General features: G+C 36.9%; 1 protein-coding gene across 9 annotated transcripts in view; it reads left to right on the top strand.

Moving 5' to 3' along the window:
- The window catches only part of DLG2 (discs large MAGUK scaffold protein 2), a 4,792,098-nt gene that overhangs the window by 2,768,573 nt on the left and 2,006,908 nt on the right, over window positions 1-16,617 (top strand). For all 9 annotated transcript variants that reach the window (XM_044071159.1, XM_044071154.1, XM_044071155.1 and 6 more), the window contains one exon: window positions 14,474-14,643. In XM_044071159.1, the coding sequence (XP_043927094.1) occupies window positions 14,474-14,643 (170 nt within the window). The remainder of the gene's footprint in view (window positions 1-14,473; window positions 14,644-16,617) is intronic.

Raw genomic sequence — 16,617 nt, 5'->3', positions numbered from 1 at the left:
AAGCTTAGGGGCCTATAAATTGGAACAGTCTGATAGTGAGTTACTTATGGTAACTATGGACATCCAGAATCTGTTCACTGTTATAGGTAATGACTATGGGATACGAGTCATTTCTGAGCTTTTGCAGGAGTTAGGCGTCACTTTGTTTAAGATTGATACCGTAAGAGGTTTGCTAGGTTTGGTACTAAATAATAATGTCTTTATAGGTGTGAACCAAGCATATAGGCAGGCACAGGGGATAGCCATGGGCACCCCCTGTGCCAACACCTATGCCAACCTTGTCCTGTCCTTTTGGGAGAGGAGTATGGTGTTGAATAACATGTCATGGAAAGGTCATATCAAGATGTATAAGCGTTTTGTGGACGATATTTTTATTCTTTGGAATGGGGACGACAACTCTTTAGCTGATTTTGTCTCCTACCTACATACCACCACTTCTTTTTTGAGGTTCACGGTTAACAGCTCACGCACACAGATTGACTTTTTGGATGTCAGTGTGCAGTTGACAGAGAATGGTTTTTCATCCAGTTTATATAGAAAAGGCTGCTGGAAGAACACCTTGCTCTCTTTCGACAGCATGCACCCTCGACACGTATTTCCCAATATAGTGCAGGGACAGGTTGCCAGGATTTCTAGAATTAGTGATGACGATGCATGCTTTGAGCAAGAGTTGGGGACCCTGATTGACTGTTTTCATACTAGGGGCTATGATAGGAAACTGGTAAATAACAGGATGGAGTTTGGTAGGAATTGTAGGAAGGACAGATATAAACCATGGCTGAGAACCGTTGACACAGGCACAGGCTCACAACATGATAGGGACAGTGGACATGGATCCAGGTTGACACTAACTTATGGGAGCAATATAGGTGATGTTTGTGCACTGATCAGAGGGAATTGGAATATTTTGACTAGTGATGTAAGTTTGAAGGGTATGCTAGGTGACAAACCAGTTTTTAGATATAAAAGAAATAAAAACTTGAAAGATTTACTTTGTAGGGATAAGACTAAGACCAGTATGGATAATCTGGCTATCACTAAACAGGGCACTTTTCCATGTGGGCTATGCAAGGCGTGTGCTTATGTAGATAGTAGGGGTATATTTGTGCATCCAGTTACTGGCAGACTGTTTGATCTGAAAGGGAGAGCAACATGCAGAACCACTGATGTGGTCTACTTGGCAGAGTGTCAATCCTGCACAAGTTTTTATGTGGGCAAGACCAATTGTATGTTTAAAGTTAGGATCTTGCAGCACCTCTCTGCAATTAGAAATGGGGATACACGCAATGCGTTATATAGACATTTGGCAGCTCATCCTACACATAGCTTCAAGTTTAAAGTGATAGTGAATGTGAAGTTGAATAAAAGAGGGGGAGACATTAAACAGTTAACAGAGCTAGCTGAGTCTAAATGGATAATTGAGCTTATGGCACACAGGAGTCCTGGGCTTAATGAAGTCATTCCTATGAGACCCACCCTTGAGAATAGGCGGGTTTTTTACTGATTTTTACTGATTTTTATTGGTTGTGCTTGTTTTAAAATGTTGTTTTTTGGGAGATGCTTTATCTGATGAAGGGCAGAGGCCCGAAAGCGCTCATCATTTGTGTATCTAATTTCAATAAACAGAAGGAGTTGGTCTTCGAGCAGTGTCCGGTCTCATTGGTTTTTGGACTTTCTATCTGTCTGTGTACCAATTCTGAAATATCGCAATATCAGGCAAAGGGCATATTCTCCTTCACCAAATATTGTGCGATTTCACATACCTGTTGACCATCCATTTAGTCGACCAAATTTTGTCAACTAAACAGATGTCAACTAACTATAGTGTCATCATTCAGTTCCCCATATATATTTAAAGGTTTGCTGTTGCTGACATTTGAAATTAAAGGAGTACCACATTTGCTGATTGCTGGAAACATTTTTGAAAGTTTTATATTCATATATGTATATATATATATATATATATATATATATATATATATATATATATAAAACATTTTTTGTCCACATATCGAGTTTATCAAATCAGTATTAGTAAGCTTTTTAGCAGATTCATATTTTGATGAATGTTGAAGTGTTTTAAGATGAAATTGGTGAGCAATGGAAAAAGGAAGATTCTCCCTTTCCCCACAATTGTGCAATCTCAGAGTTAGAATATTATAAAATAATGAATGTGTGTGGGATTGTGTAACCGACATGGGGTAGGGTGGCTTGCAGAAACTCATATTCTGAACCATTTCTGGTGATCGGTAATACATTCTGTTAATTATTTTTTAACACAATGTGTCTAAACCAGAAAAGTTTTAGAAAAATAGTACTAAACTGAATGATATATATATATATATATATATATATATATATATATATATATATATATATATATATATATATATATATATATATTTATTATTATTTGCAGTAGTAACCAATCTATCATTATACTAGGAAAGGAAAACTCCCAAACAATGATCAAAGTTCAGAACTGAGCGCCTAAATGGGTCTGTAAGACAAATGCCTAAAATCAGTCTCAGAACTGATGAAAACAGGAATATTAGAACATCTACTTTACAATAATTGCTAATACTAAACCAAATGAATTTTACTTTAACAAATTATATTTCTTTTAGATTTTTTATTTATTCATATACAAATATATTTGTTTGAGAAAAGGCCTTTTAAAATTGCACATTAAAAACATTTTTATGAGAGATAGCAATATTCCAAGCACTATGCTTGTATATCAATATCTGTATTATCCAGGGTACCAATGATACCACAGTAAACAGGCTTCACATTCACACCAGGTGCTGCCAAAAGACAAATCCTGTAAGGTAAATGCGTGCATTTCCAAAAGAAGTCTTGTGTGAATCCCTATATTATGTAAATGTGATTCCCTATATTATGTAAATGTGATTCCCTATATTATGTAAATGAGGAAGCAAAGAAGCTTTTATGGGAATCTATCATACTATCAGGTTCAAAATCCAAAAACAAGCGAGTATTGTTCAGCACCACTCAGAAACCCCACAATTGACTTTTCACCCAAATGTCATTGACTGGAGAGCAGAATATGCCACTCTGCTATGGGAACCTATGGGAAGGATCACCTATGTGTGTAAGGAATGGTACTCCATGTGTAAGTAATATATGTGAACCTATTGGAAGGATCACCTATGTCTATACAGACTGCTACTCCATGTCTAAGTAATATATGGGAACCTATGGGAAGGATCACCTATGTCTGTAAGGAATGCTACTCCATGTCTAAGTAATACATGTGTTTAAAAACATTGTATGATAACAATACCTTAAATACCTTAAATATGAAACTCGCTGTCTCATAGCAGCCATTCCTAAAGTCAAGGCTGCAGTATAGTACAAGGATGGTGAAAGCCATGTCACCCCCTGTATATCTGCAATGCCACTGCAGGCATTTCAGGGGAACACACTATTATGACATCAGTACTACTGCTGGGATTAGACAAGTGACATGTTTTGCCACAGCTATTGTATGTTAGAAGGGGCTGACTCCATCTAGGAGGCCATTGAGCATGCTTGCAAGGTCACACATGCATGTGAATTAAATAATCTTTCATAAATATTTCATTCCTGAAGGACACAAGAGGTAATCATAAAGGACAACACCAAATATCATGAATCAGAGGCAACTTATATTGTATACTTATTTTTTCTTAAATCCTTTACTCACTAGGCCTATTATCCTAAATAGATAATAGGCATAGCGGGTAAAGGATTTAAGCAAATCCACTATGCTTACTATCCTAAACAAATTACCCTCATTCAAAATGCAGGTTACAATATTGGTCTCCCCAAATATTTGATCATTGATTAACAAATGAAAGCAAATTACCTATAGCCAGTACTGTAACTGAAATGCACATTGATGCAGTTGTTTTGGACATCACTTCAGTAGTCACATGGTTAGTATCATCAGGAGCAACAAAGGAAATCTGGAGTACATAGCAATGCAGTCATTACCAGTGATCTGTATAGATGATGTAACCCCGTTCCTGATAATTTCCTGACATTACTATAAAGGATAACAGTATTATCGGGTTGTAAACTGTTGTGTAACATGCGATACATTGTTGCATATGTTATTACTGAATATTCAAATCAGTATAGTGAATACAGGGAATGAGGCTTCATTATTTGGACCAGAAAATTATTTAGTAAGATAAAGAACATTTTAGTTCATAGCTGCACTGTTTTAAATTAGACCCAGCACTGTTTTTTTTCCCTTAGGGACTTTATTGTACAGAGACAGCCAGTATTAAGGATAGCTGCTTGTTGAAGAAATTAGGACTTTGGAAAAGATCATACTGGGAAGGTCTAAAGAAAACTTTAAGGATCTGGTTGTGTAGATCAGATTTTTACAGTAAAACTAAAATACAGTACTGGGATTACTTTACAATGGTGCAGCTATGAACTAAAAAGTTATTTGTCATTCTAAATAATGCTTTTGCATCCGATACATAAAAAGATCTTTTTTTATAACATCACATAACAAGTACATATCAAAAGATTATAAAATAACAAGCTGAGCTGGACACATAGTCAATCCCAGAACAAGGAAATTACCTTGGGCATCTAAATCAATACCTCTGTTTACACAACATAGCAAACGACAACATCAACTGATACAATTAACAACAGAAAAATGATGCAGAAGTTTAATAGAAAAATCTCGCAGTTCACTATAACATAAGAGTCTGGATTGAGCCTCTAAACTATATCAAACCCAGGTGTACTACTACTAGAACTTTAGATAGAATTCCTGGGCAGTCATATTGTACTTTAACAGACTAATAGGTGAGACACATAAACATCCTCTACTGGGCTAAATGAGCTACTGCAAAATTTGTCACCATATTCAGCTATCACTGAGAGCAGTATCCAGACAATTTTAGCAGACCAGTAATATCCCGTACAGAAGCATTTATTATTTATTTATTTATTTATTTATTTGTCATTGTTGACCACGTTAGTCCAACTGAGCCAGTGACCCATTTTCAGTGGAGACACGAGGAGAAAGCTCCAGACAGTTATTACAAAGTTACAAAAAAGAAAAACATCTGACAGTGAAGTTTCATACAAACATTGCAATAATGTGCTTTACATGAGAACATTAGAAATTTACAAAAGGCTAGAGAATGAAGTTTACATAAACATTATAATAATGTGCGTAACATGCAGTACAATTTTTTTTAATCAACAAAAAGAAAGAGATGCAAATGAGGTAGGACTTTTGCAATAGGTGGGTGTTAAAAGTGAGAGAGGTAGTAATGTGGAAAGGTGGGATTTAAGTGGGATCATTGCAGTGACAGGTGTTGGTATTTAGGGGAAAAGTTTTAAGTTTGGATTTAAAGAGATTTATGTTAGAAATGATTCAGATGTTAAGGGGGAGTTTGTTCCATGCACGGAAAATGCTGTGTTTTTTAAGAAGTTTACCAATGTTTTTGTTTGGTGTATAGTTGCCCAGAAGGAGCTGGTCATAGCTGTGGAGTGTTCTGGGAGGGATATAATGTGATACTAGGGAGGACAGCATTTACTCCTTAACATATACATGCACCTGCCATCAAAGGTGCACACCCCCCCCCACATAGCTATTATCCTTAACTTTGAAGTACTCTGCTCTGTATTTTTACTAAGGCCATGCACCCCCAAAATGTCACATTAGATATAGTACCTACCTTCCATTTGAGCACAAATTCCCCATAGGGTCCTGAAATAAAGATGTTGCTCAATATCTAAGTTGTTGGACGTATGAACAGTCTCAAAACCTATGAGATTCATCTGGCCTCATAGTTTGGCAGTCCTTACACAAACTACATTTTATCTCCCTTCCTTTGTGGGGTCCAGTAACCCCTATAAACAACCTGAGGTTGATAAATGTAAAATATTTTTGTACATCTTTACACCCAAAGGAACTGAATTTAAAGCTAGACTTGTACCGAGGAGGTGCAACCCCCAAAACCAGATAATATGATGCTCCACTTGGCTTGAAGCTTTTACTTGCAGACAAGAGGTGAGAAACCTATACCAGTACTGACAATTACCTCTGAGTGCAATACCTTGGATGCTGTTCTTACCCCCATCAAATGTGAATATATTCAAGGAGTGGGTGTCCTGCTTAGTAAATAACAAGGAATCTATCTGTGCATACCTCAAGTGAAAGTACTTGGAAGGATGAAATTTGGATTGTAAGCGCTAGAATAAAGTAAGAATGTATACTTCACTTTTCCTTAGGCCTATTGCAATAAACTGAGAGGCTGCCAGATAGAATTTTGTAAATAGTTCTATGTCATTGTAAATATCAATATGATCCACAGTGTTGTTTCACAAATGTAAGAAAACTGTGTTATGTGCTGAGCTTCAAAAATTTAACCACAGTGCACCCTGCTGGAAGAAAGCAGAAATTTGTATAAACTCTATGCCTATGTAATGTATGTTTTCATGGTAGAAAACTGGGACATACAAAGATAACTTGCAAACTCGAAGAAAATAGCTGATAAGTAAAATATTTTACGACTGTGTGATCTAAAGCTAAGAGACAGGATGTCTGGGCTAGGAGTTTCTTTCTATTGTCTTAAGACAGAGATAATTACTAAGTTTCACATGTAAAGTGTCTTTTATTGCTCTGTGACTTCCTGGCAGCTGCAGATCAAAAGGAAATGTTATATTTTAAGTTCTATTAGTTTGGGAACTTAAGTAAAAGTGACAAGAATGATGTAATCTGAAATGACTCTGCAGTGTTTTTATTATTTATCATTAAATATATTTAAACCTTTCAACTGTAGCTGTTTTGTACAGAGATATTTAAGCTGTTAGAGTACTTGCATGTATTTGGTGATACTGTACAAGCCACTCCTAAATATCCTTCAAGTCTCAGTCATACCTACCAATTGGATAATAATAACTTTGCACAGTAGAATTGGACACCCTTTGGTAAGGGCCTTTTTAATAGCTGATAGCAGTGATTGGTGGCAGGTGGTACTACTGTATAGTCTGGGCAGAAGGAGGCATAGCTGGAGAACCTGTGCCAGCTTTCCCCAGGAGTGTCTGTGTGCTTATATAAAAATCAAATATCAAAGTGTGTGTGTGTCAGCTACTTGGGCAGGGACACGAAGCAACGGTTGGACAGAGAGGGTGGTACAGGTTTTGGCTTGACCATTCGGCTGAGATCTGAACCCTATAGCTCTGCCAGTGGGGAGTCTTATTGGGGATCTGGAGAGAAAATGAGAAACCAGCCCCAGACTGACTGTGATCTCTGTGTGCTCTTAAGTGAATTTGTATTTTACTGTGTGTGTAGAAGGATTGGGATTTATTTACGTGGAGCATGTCCAACAGCTCTGGGTTTGACATAGATTTGTATGTTAGGCAGAGATCACCTCTGAGTAGGTGATATGCGACAGAGTAAAGCTGGAGTTTGTTAAGACGGTCTGTGTAGTGCATCTGTTTGAGGCCAGTAATCCTCTTTGTGAGGTATTTCTGTGGCCTTTCCAGTTGTTGTAGATGTCTTGTGAGGTACATACCAAAAGGGGCGTTGTACTCTATAATGGGTCTGATGAGTGATGAGTAGAGGGGAACAATGACCTCTTGTTTCCTGGATGAGAAACCTTTTGTGATGAGGTGTGCCACGTAGAAGGATTTCCTGACTACTGTGGCGGTGTGGTTATCAAAGGAGAGACTACTGTCCACCTGTGTCCCAAGGTCTCTAATCACACATTCGGTGTTAAGTAGACTACCGCCTATGTGGTAGCTCATGGGTACAGAGTTTTTACCAAAAGGGATGACAATGTACTTTCTGGCATTGAGCTTGAGGCCATGGCTTTGACACCAGGCATCTGTCTCAGTGAGGCCCTTTTGTAGGATGTCCACATCGTTAGGAGTTTTGATTATGGCTCCAAGTTTGCAGTCATCTGTGAACTTTGTTAGCCAAAGACATTCTTTGTTAGCCTATACTTCAGAGAAGTAGATACCAAACAGGAGAGGACCTAGGACTGAACCGTATGTTACTTCTATTGTCACTGGTCTGAAGTTGGATTTAGTCTGCTACTTTTACAGTGTGGGTTCTGTCAGTGAGTCAGTTGGCAACCCATCTTCTGACATAGGGATTTATACCTAGTTTATTGAGTCTGTCTATAATTCCAGAGTGGGGATGGTGTCGAAAGCCTTGGTGAGATGTAGCTAGGCTGTGTGTACCACCTTACCCTCATCTACGGCTTTGGTGACCGCTTCAAAGAAGTTTCTCAGGTTTAGGAGACATGATCTGCATTTTACAAACCCGAACTGGGTATGGTCCATAGTTTGGAGATTGCCAATGTCATTGTTTATAAGTTCCATGATGATATGCTCCATTATCTTGCAGACCAGGCTCGTCAGGCTAATGGGGCTGTAGTTACCAGGGTCCGTGGTGGCTTCCCCATCACAAAAACAAAGACCTGGTCTAATTTTATTATTTGCTTAACATCTCAGATTTCTTACAATTTAAAAAAGCAGGCTCATAAATAACATATCAGATGTATCAGTCTGACGTCAATCATTCCATGCAACTTAAACTTCATATTAGTTTTATAACTAAATACATCCCAGGGGAAAAAAAGAAACACAAAATCCTACCCTTTCCCTCAGTGACACCCCAGGGTTCAAGTTGGAAGCCCAGTTTCTAACATTCATAGTTTTCTGGTTCTACCCTGGGGCCAATTTTCTACACTGTCCTCATCGCAATTCAGCCTATATAAAATCACACTCACAACATAAAAGCCTGCCTGCACTCATCTAGAACTATGTATCCAGGACACCTATAGGTTTGTACAACACTGCTTTCCTGCTAGCTGAGAAGGGACTAATATTTATTTGTATATTTTATGCAATATACAGTTTACGATTCTCCCACCAGTCTTATTACTGTTCTACGTCAGTTCTTTTGGGAGACCAATTTGTCATCCTACACTGGAATATCTGAAAGAGGATTTCCCAAACATGAGAGATGACTTTCTATGTAAGGAAAATGACTGCAATGAATGATTAAAAAAAACACGCACTTATCCATGTAAAGTTCCCCACCATAATCATGAAACCATAATCTTTACATCAAGTTGGCCTCACAAAGGCAGCTCCATCCCACAAACATGAGGGATGCTAATATACACTCCCCCAAAGTCTTAAAAGTTTACTGCAGGGTAAAGCAAATCTTCAGGTTGGAGGGTAGACTCTTCTTATACCATACTATAACTTTTACAACCATAACTCCAACCATCCAGGTTAGCTTCCTACCTGGTAATACCCTGTATATGGCTTAAAAGCAAACATCTCCTTTCTCCACCATCCCACCCAACTCAGGCAGATTGAATCCTCCACCATCCACAGGAGTCTGAAGAGCAGAACTGTTGAGCAAAAGTTTCCCCCACTTCATACAAAGTGTTTGGCCAGACTCTACATTATCACTAACCATTTGTAGGTGGGGGCTGTGGTACCATGCCTCATGACGTAAAACATCTTTGGCAAGAAGGTAATTTTTAACACAGACATTCTAGGCTGCCATCTTAAAAGTTCCCTCCTCAACATGTGTGTGTGTTTATGTGTATCTGTAATAATAAATCCCTCTACATGGGCTGATGATATAGCTGCAGCATCTTCCAGTCATACGCATCCAAATGGATACCCAAATACATCGGCGATGCAGTAAATCATCCAAATAGCATTGCCCATCCAGATATTTTGAGTAAGTGGACAAGCAGGTTAGCTGGTGAAACTTAAGACAGAGTATTAGAAAAAAATTTACAATCATAAATTACCCAAGAATGTTAAATATGGACCAAGAAGTAATCAAATCACAATATAAAATGCTATATAAGCAGATAGGAAAGGGTGTAAAAGATGACAAAGGGAAATAAATCAGGTATGTTACAAGTATGATAAACTGTAGGAAATACTGTAGGTAATAATTCAAGATGGTGAAGCAGATGAATGGATGTAGAGGTAACTATGAAGGATAACTATGTACCTAATCATATACTCTTAGTCATACAAAATGCTTTCTTAACATTGTGGCATGAAGGCCATTTCAGATGTCCACTGCTTCGACCTTGTAAACTATATCCGTAATCAGGCTTTAAAATATTTTTTTTTTTTACAAAAGAACATGTCTTCTAAGATATATGCTTGCAGAAATTAGACAATGCATTGGGACTAATGCCATTATTAACCTGTAAATGAAGAAAATGTTATTAAGAAAGTGCCTAGACTTTTTGCCATCTGTGAACAGTGGACATATTAGAAAGAATTATAAATCGATGTTAGTAGAAGGACTGGGTGTTAACTTATTAAATAAAACTTAACTGCCTTTTACTTTTTTGAGCATTCTGTTAAAGGTGTAATAGAAAGTTCGGTCATTGATGCTTTAAAATCAGTCTTATGGAAACTGGATTTTTAACAACTTATATCTGCATGTTTTTACTAGGCACCAGTAATATGATGAACATCTGGGACAATATTGTTCAGGGCATAGATAAGCAGATACAGGATAATCTGCAGTGATATGTTTAGGATGTTTGAACAACTCATAATGTCCTGATTAAAAAAACTGAATTACATTTTTCAGAACACCAATGCACCGGGATGAGTTTGGGAAAGGCTACATGAAAGACAGTAGGATATAAAATAAGACGAGTGGCATAGTTATTTATGTGTACATATATATATATATATATATATATATATATATATATATATATATATATATGTATATGTATTTAACTGGTTTAGTCCAACTGAGTTTACAAACAAACCCATTTTCAGTAGAGACCTTAGGGGAAAAGCCACAGCAAACATAAGTAAAGATAAAGTGACAATATACAAATATTAAATAACAATCACAATACAAAATAATTGTCAAAAACAAAAGGTTATTAACTATTTGCATTGCACTGATAGTATGCAACCCATTTTCAGTGGAGCCCCAAAGGGAAAGAGCCCCAGCAAACATAAGCAAAGGTAAACATACAGGACTAAAACTATTAAAGATAACAATGCAAATACAAAATTAATTATAAAGAGCAAAACAAAAGAAAAAATTATGAACATTAAGGGTTGCACTGATAGCAGTGGTCTAAATTTACTACATATACCAGTGAAAACAAAAAGATAATCATTGTTCAAAAGAAGGAAGATGTACAGACATTGATAGGAAGTGGGGGGGGATAAATAGTGTGGAGAATGGGACGGGCAGAGAAAGGAGGGGACTATAGTAGGGCTATAGTAGTAGAGCTGAGGGTTTAGGAGGTTAGTTTAAGCAGAAGTTACAAACAGAGAAAGAAAGTTAGGAGATGCAAAAGGTTATACAGTAGGACAAACTAAGACTATGTGTGGTCAAGGCAATGGCATAATTTCAGGTTTAGTATGTGGGATTTAAGCTCCTTTTTAAAAACAGGGAAAGCAAAGGTTGGATCTAATATGGAGAGGGGAGTTAGTTCCAGTTTAGTGAGACAGAGTGTTAGTTGTCACAGAAATGCTTTGTAGACTCTCACCAGGGCTCCATGTATGGGCCTTTTTAATTTAATCTGTACATCAGGGATTTTTTTATACCTGATGCTCATGAATCATAAAATATGATAAAGATGCCCATGCTGGTACAATTTTAATGCCATTATGACACTTAGAGAAATTTGATTTGGTTGAAGTGCTTCAGGAATTGTTATTTAAAAAGTACCTAATTTTTTTTTTCTTTTTTTAAGATCAGCAAGTCAGGTACATAAGAATGCATGGTAAGCCCATTCCCATTTTTAGAATACAAGGCTTAAGAAACTATTCAGACACTGAGTTATTTGAACTGCATTTGAATATACGCTTTGTTGTCAGTAACAATATGGGTGCTCTAATAAGATTCAAATCCCCCAGCTTATGGCGCTGAATCTATTTAATAATATTATCAGACCACTCCTATAATATAAAATTGATGTCTTGATTTTTCCTTAGAAAATCTGATATGAGTTTATTATAGTTAGTTCAAAGAAGATGGACATGAAACATAATGCATAGAAAAACATTACATGTGAGAACAGACTAAGGTCTTTGTATAAGTTTCTCTGGTCTAGTTGTTTCAGGGAATGTGGTCACTCCATGAAGTGACTGACTCAATTGACTGAATTTGCACATCTGCAGAAAAAAAAAAAAAAATATATATATATATATATATATATATATATATATATATATATATATATATATCAGAAGAATGAGGTGGCTATTACAGATGGTGGCACAGATCTGGAACAAGCTGTAATGAAATCTGATCCAGTGAAAAAATGTAAGACTTCTGTAATACCTCCCGGAGGGCAAGACTTTTAAATAAACTCTTGCATATTATACAGACAAAATAAGTCAGGTGATAAGAAGTCAACATTAGTAATCTCTTAAAGAAACAACATTATTTTACTTTGTAGTTCAATCCAGAGGATGCAAGTTATTATATTTAAAATATATAATGATTCTTTATATAGTAAAACAGCCACAGTATTCAGACACCTTTCATAGTTTCTAACTCATTCAAAATTATGACCTGAAGATCTCTTTTAGTGTGTCTTTTTTAAAACTTTTAAACTTTTCACATTTGCCATTCATCTGGTTTCTCTTATATAAGCTTTGAAACATGAATGCATGATGGTATAGACAACATTTTTTGGAAGTGAAGCTTCCACCTTTGTGTAATCCAGACCTTTCTACCTTGAATTGCATATAGGCTCCAGTTATTCATAAACCTGCAAACTTTGTATAGGTGACAAGGTAAGTTAATTCACCCAATATAGTTGGTAGAACTAATGGCATAAGATGATTTTATATGCTTAGACTTTTGCACTATATTGTTTTAGAATGAGAAAAAATAAAGCCCTGAACTTAGGATCTAACATAATAATATGTGAATGTATTAATAATATGTCTCTCATAATGTTGTGTTAACTATTTTATAATAATAATAAAGGGTGGAAAGTGGAAGGGGGACTTTTTCACTTGACATGTAAATCACCTTGTAGTATTCCAAGTGGTGAGAGGTGCAGCAAGAAATTACCTTATGGTATTATGAAGAAAGGGGTGCGTCTTAGATAGGAGCATAATTTTACCCTAAAAGCTGGGGAAAAGATGGCAGTGGGGGTTATTTCAACTACCTCAATGGTAAGTTTGTGATATAGTTCAATGTCATTTCATATTAAAACATTTCCTGAGAAGGGAGTATGTCAAAAACAAAGTATAAACCCACGTCTTTGAGGCAACCTGTCTTCCTGTTGCTGGAAGTCTTCCTACCCTCCCATACCCAAAATGGATGCTTTGCCCTCTGCATCCTGTGACTTAATACAATCAGCTGTGAGGTCTCTGTACCTTAAGATAAGGGGAAAACCTGATCACAACAACCTATTCTGCTGATATGACCAAGTACAATTATTCTTGCACTTATTCTATCTCAATCTGTAAAGCAGTCTTTTGTGTTCATTTTGGTGAACCAGTAGAAATGCATAGTGCAAACTTCTACTACTTAATGAGTGACAACGGGGTTAACACCTAGAACTTTTTTCACAAATCATTTCTGGTGTCTACATTTGTGTCTTGTGAAATAAAAACACAAAAAATGGCAGAGGTCCTAATATGTTAGGAAGTGGCATATTTTCTAATGCTCTCCTAAATATTACGGAAAACTGATGTTGTGGTGTATTTCAAGAGAAGGGTGAATGAAGATGGCAAAGTTAATACCAAAGGTACTGACCCAACTGGCACAAATTGTTAGGGGTAGAGTGTGACAAAAAATGTCAACGATGATGAAAAGTAAGATGTACAAACCAGTTATGCAACCAGTACTTCTGTACAGCAGAGAGGCCTTGGCCGTGAGGGAAGAGCAGCTGTGGAATCGAGGGTGAGTAAGACGAAGTGCCTGCAATGAGCAGTGTGATGAACATTGTGGGACAGATAAAGAAATGATGTTATCAGAACAGAAGTTAAAGTAGCCACAAAATGCAGAGTTAGTATACAATATGAGAATGATGAGGGCAGAAACTAGAGGGTGGAGGGTAATAATCAGTGTAAATAAACTGATGCTCTGGTATCAAGGGGGTTGTTGATGTGTTAGAAAATGTGTTCACTGGAGGAGGTAATGTACCACCCACCAAGAAGTAAGTGAACAAGGTGCAATTTGTGGATATTTTATGAATTTTAAGGTCAACTTCATTTGATTTACGAATTTCAAAATTTAGTAATAACAGTTTAAAGACACAAGTGTTGGATTCACTTTGATATCTTTCTTTTGAGCATGAATTCCAAAGATAACACCAGAAAAGTATATGTACCCTTCTCTCCCAGTTATTTTACACTAACAGTGATAAAAGGAAATGATGTGGTAAAAGGTGATGATATGATTTTAAGCACTGACATCTGTGTAATTTTTTTTCTTTATGTTTTCCAGGGTAAATGACTGTATCTTGAGAGTAAATGACGTAGATGTTTCTGAGGTCTTCCACAGTAAGGCAGTAGAAGCTTTGAAGGAAGCAGGTTCTATTGTACAACTTTATGTTCGTAGAAGAAGACCTGTACTGGAAACTGTTATAGAAATTAAACTTATCAAAGGACCTAAAGGTATCTTCAAGTATATTACTGCATTAGAGCTCTTATTAACATTTCCATCACATGTTCACTTCTTTCTTCATGCTGGTTTTGAAATATTGCTTGTGTTTTAGAACTGTTATTATTGTCATAGGTTTTACAGCTCACAGAAACACACGTTATTTTCTATTTATATTTGCAGTGAAAATCTTCAGAATATGACAGAAATGTATTACCTGCCCCAGTTAACAGAAATGCGGAGATACTTTATGCCTTGAATATCAGTCTAAGATCAGGATAAGAACCACACCAAATCTGATATACAATGATTGCAAAATGGCTGCTAAAGTAATAAGCTTCCTACTGGCTTTACCCTGAACTTTTTTTTTTGATTATAGAAACCTCTGACTAACGTCTTTACCCACTGATATAAGAAATATTTTTTTTGCATGGATACAACCCTTCTGGATCCCCATGCAGAGGGGTTCACTGTCAGCCACCCTTTATTTGTGTACACTAACTCTGGTCTAACACAGTTGCAAGGAATGGAGAAACACCCTACCAGAATTAATGCAGTACATGAATTGCAGTCTCAAATATTGTGTATAGTAGAAGCAAATACATCTGGGGAATGAAAAATCAGGGATGACTAAATGTCTATGTTTAAACTACAGCCTGAGTAATGCTGTGGTGGATAGTTAAGTGATTTTTTTCACCAGGTATGTGCTAAATGGGTTGCTGAATAGTGCAAGTGCCAATAACCTAACAAAATATGCACGTAATGGTTTGGATATTACATTAGTATGATGTGATTTACATGCATTTAGTGACCGTATATGCTATTTTATAAATTGTGTTACAATGCTAGACACAGGCATGTAAGGTGCTAGTACACAGGAAGTGTTCTGTGGCTTATTAATACGCTCAGCTGGGACTGACGAGAAACAAATGCACTTGCACATCTAGATAGTGCATATATTTTAGGAATACAGATAAATCCAATCCCTGAACTTTCAGGTTAATATTTTTTTTAAGCACTTTTATTGCCCCCCCCCCCCCACACCTTGACCCATTGATTCCCATTGATTCTGCACATAAATAGGTACACCTAAGAAGAGGTAAAAGCTGGGAGGGAGGTTATGGGTATAATCCTTGGGTGGAATACATGATATTGATATGCTCCCAACCTCTTAGCACAAGAATCAGGAACAAAGTGAAAATGCTTGGAGGAGGCCCAAAAATAGGGGCAGTTTATAAATCACTCATTAACTTAGAGTGTTGCTGGAATAATTTTTCGGTTTACATATATATATCTATATATATATATATATATATATATATATATATATATATATATATATATTGGATCACTACTAAATCCCGAATACTTACAATACCGAAGACCGGAATCCTGAGACCAGATACCCGAAAGACGAGAAGACCAGAAGACCAGAAGCGCGAAATTCAAAATACCGAACACTACACTAAACATACACCACACACATACACATACACACACCTTCAACCAAAAACAAATACACAAACCTACACTACACAAAAGCAGGGGGGCAAGCCCACTTGCACCCCCCCATGTGGGGGCTGTGCCTCACACACACCCCCTACTTATATATTCTAACTCCAAGGTCACACTATACAGACAAACACACGAAAACACCATCACACACCTACATTCCACACACACACACACACACACACACACACACACACACACACACACACACACACACACACACACACACACACACACACACACACACACACACACACACACACACACACACACACACACACACACATCACAGTCACAACACACACTTACACACACACTTAAGCCCCTAACCAACACAACCAAACATAGTTACTTACCTACCTAACCTCCTGACATCTCTGTACTTCACAATTTTGAAATTTGCGCTTCTGGTCTTTCGATCTTTTGGGTCTCAGGATTCTGGTCTTCGGTATTGTAAGCATTCGGGATTTAGTAGT

Source organism: Protopterus annectens, chromosome 5.part0 (genome assembly GCF_019279795.1).
Source record: "Protopterus annectens isolate FY-2018-M chromosome 5.part0, PAN1.0, whole genome shotgun sequence".
NCBI classification, from domain to species: Eukaryota; Metazoa; Chordata; order Ceratodontiformes; family Protopteridae; genus Protopterus; species Protopterus annectens.
The sequence above is the reverse complement of the archived record's forward strand: the minus strand, read 5'-3'. Positions and strand labels throughout refer to the sequence as shown.